We start from the raw sequence: 5,948 nt of genomic DNA, 5'->3' as shown, positions 1-5,948 counted from the left end.
GACTGATACTACTTTGAGGCAATTCTTACCTGGGAAACAAGTGATATCATTGCCTACTCTACTCTTCCTAGATCCATATCTAATAACCTTCTAGCAGTTACCTCTCCTTCGAGATAGCTTCGAGAGTGTGGGAAAAGTTTTCAGCTTATGAAAGAGATTGCAACAACCATGCCAGCTATGACCCTTTATGATCAGCTAGACACTATTAGATTCGAGGCAATGATGCAATTCAATCATTCCTTATTCGAGTAGCAAATAAAAAATCAACTTTGGCACATACAATTCACCCTTCCCCAAAAGGTGAAGGAGGAAAAGAAGGCTAAGGACTCCTCCAACGTGTCCATCATCTTCAAATTTTGACTGCAACTCCAATCCCCGACCCTCTAACTAAAGTAAAGACCAAGGCTACTAAGGGTCTCTCTTCTACAAGAAGGCAAAGGTCATGAAGGCGTCCTCTTTCACCTCCTAGCCCTAGTGGCATTGGCATCTCTCAAGACTCTCTAGTGCCAAAAAGGGCGCATAACAAGGTGATGGTAGTGGGGCATCCTAACCTCGTTGATATGCAAGTGCAATGGAGCCAGAGTGCAGCTTTCCATATGCATTTTTGAAGACTAACGAGTTCTCAAATCTTGGAGCTGGGATTGGCATCCAAGTTCATGATGAGCTGTTTTGTTTTACAAAGGTCATGTATGCTATTGCATGGCATTGGTGACAAGCATCAAGAGCTGCTATGGCTACTTTCTATTCTCATGGATTGGTCTGATCAACATTGACATTAGCTCTTTTTGAGGCACCTTGGTGGTGGCTTGATCACTCATTGCTTGGTATCCATGGTTCTATCTATGTGTCCTTGTTGCATGTACTATGATGAGTCCTTATAATTGTATCTTCTATTGAACTGATCATCCATAATCTGAAAGAGGATGTTAGCATGTGCACATCTCATGGGCTAGAGTCGTTGTGTATTGTGTCCCTTTCTGGTTTTATGCCAGAAAATTTTGTAGCTGCCTGACTTGTTCCTGGTGCCCATTATTGGGCTGGCCAACTGGTCATCTGATTGGCACTATTCTCTATGTTGCTCCCATGTATTGCCAATTTTGTAGCTGGCTGACTTGTTCCTAGCACCCATTTTGGGGCTCGCTGACTGGTCATTTGGCACTATTCTCTATACTGCTGCCACTTATTTGCCCTGTGTTCTCTAGGTTGCCACCAATCGTCTACTCTGCAAGACAAAGAGTGACAAAGCCACTGCAGAACCAATAACATTAATAGCAAAAATCCATAGCAAGCAATACATAGCAAATCACTTTTGCATTCCTGCTGTGAGAGGGGGGGAGGAGGAGAGAAACTCATTAATGTCTGCTAAAGGCCAAATGACCTATAAGACCAAGATGGCAATTATAATGACTATGAATAGAGCTCCTATGAAGGGATCTCAGTATATCCATGATGGCATCTCCTGAGGTGAGGCCCTTTGACAATGTCTGACTGGTGGGAAATGGTGGGCCATATCCTCAAAAAATCTCATGGGTGATGATACCTAGTGTCAAGCCCCAGGGTGAGGCCTCCTAGCTCTGCATAGCTCCATGGCTCTGCCAATGGTCATCACGGATGGTCAGTAGTATGGGTTGTGAAGCCTCTACCAGTGGTGGTGGGATCCTAGAGAAGTCTGTCAATATCTATTTGTCTACTGCAAATGTATGCTTGTGGCTACTGCCCGGGTACAGATCACTGAATCTTAGTACTATGGAAGTCCTGAAGATAAGAGTCCCAGTTCCTCCCATGCCTCCTTGGAGTATGCACCTGTCTCAACTCAAAGCTGGTTTGATGAAATCTGCATCTGGCCTATGGCACACTGCCTCCAAATGACATATGCACATCCATGTATCCCAATGTGATGATGAAGCCACCTCAGAAAGCTGAAGAAGACGGTCCTTGTAGAAGCCATCTTCGCACCAAAGTGGTGGATCTGGGGTAATCCATGTCCTCCCAATACTCAGCCACATGATATCCATCCTGATGACCTGGTTCAGATTAGTGTGACTCGGTCACATGGTAGGTGCACCAGCCTGTACTGAGATGGTGGTAGGGCATCAATCTAGACACGATGGCCCCTCAACCATGCACTAGACTCTGCAAATCAAGATCCAGTGTCTCCTGCTGCAAGCTGCTGTGAGGAGCGTAGTGCCTACAGTGACTAATGTATCAAAAAGCCATCCTGGATCTGGGCACACTCTCTCTAGGGCTGACAAGGCTGCAAAACCTTGTGTGAGCCTAGCATCAGCAGCTCTCCTCATGAATTTGAGCCCAGAGAAGGTGACCCCAAGGTAAAAATAGGATGATTCTGCTCTATTGCATTGCCCTGGTAGATAAACTCTGGTGCTGAAGTAGCAATCCAGCTAGCTGAAGTATTGAATATCATGATCTTGATCTCCCATAGATTCACAGGTGAGATCTCTCTCCCTGCAAAAGATGATGTTGTAGTCCCTCAACGGAATCTGATAAGAAGAATGTGATATCAGCACAATGTCATCTGCATATAGTGGAATCAGGATCATCCTGCCAGTGCTGCACCTGCTCCTCCCATCCTGTCTATGAATTAACAATCTCATCAACATATAGTCCAAAGAGAATGGGCAAGAGAAGCCAGCCCTGCTTCACACCAATCATGCACTGGACTATGTCAAATATCCCCTAGCACTAGTATCCTCCCTGTTACTGACTCACATAATACAAAGATCCCTTACATCACCTCTAGTGATACTTCTATGGCCTGGAGTCACTGTAAGAATCTGGCCCACGTTAGCGTTAAATGCCTTGCAGAAATCCAGAAAGCAGAAATGCATCCTCCATCTCTCGAGGGTGGAGTATCCTCATCTGAAGCCAGCCTGCCCTTCTGCTCTACACTTGCAGCTCCCACTCAATCTGCTCAACTCATGGTCAAGAGAGAAAGTGTGTCTCTCAACACCCATAGACGCAAGGGCAAGTGTGGACATCCATGATACAAGATAAAGTTAGAAAACATGTTCTCACCTCACAAGTGTGTTAAGTGTTCATAAACTTGATGTAATTTTTAAAACATTGCTTGATCATGCAACTTGAGACCTTTTACTAAGCATTGCCCTTAGAACAATGCTAACAAAGACACCTTCCACACAAATGTGCAATGCAATGGCTCATTTTTGTATGATTGCAAAAGCCCCCTCTTCTTGTTTGAAAGAGTGGACCTCTAGTTTGAAGTCCACTGCCTGCACACTTAAATCAGATGTACACCAGTCCGTACGTATTTTATGTTATTTGTTTGTTGCACCCACCACCCTACCAGCCACAGCATAAATATTTGAGAGAATCACGTAAGGGGCAGAGTTTTCTGAATCAAGCTCTGAAACATAGGATGCAAGAAGCTCACTTTTTTCCACATCAGCTAAATCCCTACAAGAGCAAATCAAAGTCAAAAATGATAAAACTGTCGGTTGAGAAGGGATAGTATAAACCAGGGTTTCTGCCTCTCTCACACAACCTGCCCTCCCAAAGAGGCCCATCAAACAATCGTGATGATCTGCATCAGCAGACATGCCATAATGCTGATTCATGGAAACAAAAATGTAGCAGCCTTCATCAAGCAACCCTGCATGACTACATGCTGTAAGGACATTGACAAAGGTTAACTTATCTGGCTTGATCCTATTGTGTTGCATTTGCTGGTAAAAGTGAACAGCTTCTTTGCCCCAGCCATGCTGGGCAAATGCTGCAATGATAGAATTCCATGAAATGACGTCCCGCTCAGACATAGTGTTAAAAACATCCAGAGAACTCCCTAGACTGCCACATTTAGCATACATTGTAACAAGAGCATTACCCAGCTGTGTATCTACCTCAATTCTGCTATCCCTAATACAAGCATGCATTCGTTCACACTCACTAAACCCTGTATCACTGATACATGAAGAAAGGCCACTGGTGAAGGCAAGCTTATCTGGATGTATCCCTTTCTCCTGCATTTCATCAAAAAGTATCAGCGCTTCCTTAGTGTGCCCCTCCTGAGCATGTGTTGCAATCATGGTGGTCCATGAGATCACATCCCTGCTAGGAATTTGGTAAAAGACACTCTGTGCATCAGCTATGCTGCCACACTTACCATACAGATCAATTAAAGCATTTCCAACAACTGTCTCCCCCTCCAAACTCTCTTCAACAATGAAACCATGTAGTAGCCTGCCTTCCACATCTGCTACCTGGCTAGTCAAGGAGTGAAGAAGACTCACAAAGGTAATCCTATCTGGACCTACACCTTCTTGCTGCATTGAGTGAAGAAATCGCAAAGGCTCCATCCCATTTTCTTGCTGGTTGTGCACTGAAATCAAGGCATTCCAGCTAACCAAATTCCGTTTTTCTATGTGTTTGAATACTAGGCAAGCATCTTCCAAGCTGCCAGATTTTCCATACATGTTAACCAACACAGCACCTAAGCTGACATTTGACTCATACCCCCTTTCTACAATACAAGAATGCAGCTTCTTGCCCTCTGCTATAACAGTAGGTTCAGAGCATGCATCAACAAGAGTGGTAAAAGTGATGTGATCTGGAGTAAATCCTTCCTTCTGCATTTGCACAAACATGCAAAGGGCTGTCGCACACTGTTGATGCTGAGCATAGACCGCAATGATTGCATTCCACGATACTAAGTCCCGCCTTGCTAATCTATTAAAAATATGCTGAGCATCACTCAATTTGCCACATTTTCCATACATATTCAGAAGAGCAGTACCCATGACTAAATCAGAAATCAATCCACCTTCATGTATGCAGGCATGAAGTCGTTTCCCTTCAGCTATAGCTAGCTGATCTGAACAAGCAGACAAACTACTGATGAATGTGACCCTGTTTGGCTTCACCCCTTCCTGTTCCATCCGTCTGAGTAGCTCAAGAGCGATGTTACCCTCTCCATGTTTTGCATGGACCGCAATCATTGAAGACCATGACACCAAATTCCACTCTGGCATTCGATTGAAGACATCCATTGCTTCCTTGCTGCCACTCTTGCCATACAGATTGAGAAGACAGTTCCCTATAACAACCTCTGCTTCCAGTGGACTTTGGACAATACAAGCATGGATCCGCCTGCCAGCAGAGACAGCCCCAGCCCCTGCACATACAGAGAGTACACCTGCATAGATACTCTTGTCAGGAACAACTCCCTCTTCCTGCATCTGGCTGAAGAGCTGCAAGGTGCCGGTGGCCCACCCATTCCGAGCATGAGCTCTGATTTTTTTATTCCACAGAACCAGTGCATCCTCTGATGCTTTAGGGTTTCCAAGCATCTATATATTGTCTCGGATAAATCAAGGCTTGTTCTGAGACACATGATGATATGAGATTACCTGGTAATATTGAATGCTGTAATGAGCTCACCATTTAAGGTCCGGAACAGTGAAACATTTCTGCTGCGTTCCCGTGCTAGACGCCATGACAAAACCTCCCGGTGCAGATTACATCACTTGTTAAAAGATAGCCATAAGCCAATGTTTTGGAGGTATTTTCTTAACAGCTAATTTGAACATATCTTCAAAACAAGGGTGCACTATCACGATTGAGAGCATTGCCCTTTTTTGAGAGAGAGAGAGAGAGAGAGTTTTTTCTTTAATTTTCTAAAATAAACTTTTCTTTTTGATAAAGCAAGATATTCACATATTTCAAAGTTAATAAGTGAACTCCTTGACTGAAATTAATAGTGGGTAACTAGCTAGCCGGTCACACCCGCTAACCACGCTTTGCTTGATTGGCATCACTGCGAAGCTCGCAAAGCTATGCCTCACTCACTTTGCATTTTTCGCAAGGTTGTTTACCTCACAAAAAAAGATTGATACCACGCTTCATAAGGAATAAACAACCATACCAGTGAAAAAAAAAACAAAACAAATATATATTATAAAATGTTTTTGTTTCTC

At 43.9% G+C, this 5,948-nt stretch overlaps 1 protein-coding gene across 1 annotated transcript; it reads right to left on the bottom strand.

Annotated features, from left to right (window-relative positions):
- Window positions 1-246: 246 nt before the first annotated feature.
- Window positions 247-5,574, bottom strand: LOC148014750 (pentatricopeptide repeat-containing protein At3g09040, mitochondrial-like). The gene has a single exon (XM_087666805.1). It carries the CDS (start codon window positions 5,319-5,321, stop codon window positions 3,294-3,296), a length of 2,028 nt encoding a protein of 675 aa, XP_087522931.1. The 5' UTR covers window positions 5,322-5,574; the 3' UTR covers window positions 247-3,293.
- Window positions 5,575-5,948: the final 374 nt, after the last annotated feature.

The sequence above is a fragment of the Lygodium microphyllum genome, chromosome 25 (assembly GCF_053477565.2).
Source record: "Lygodium microphyllum isolate KBCC chromosome 25, Lygodium_microphyllum_v1.1.10, whole genome shotgun sequence".
Lineage (NCBI taxonomy): Eukaryota > Viridiplantae > Streptophyta > Polypodiopsida > Schizaeales > Lygodiaceae > Lygodium > Lygodium microphyllum.
The sequence above is the reverse complement of the archived record's forward strand: the minus strand, read 5'-3'. Positions and strand labels throughout refer to the sequence as shown.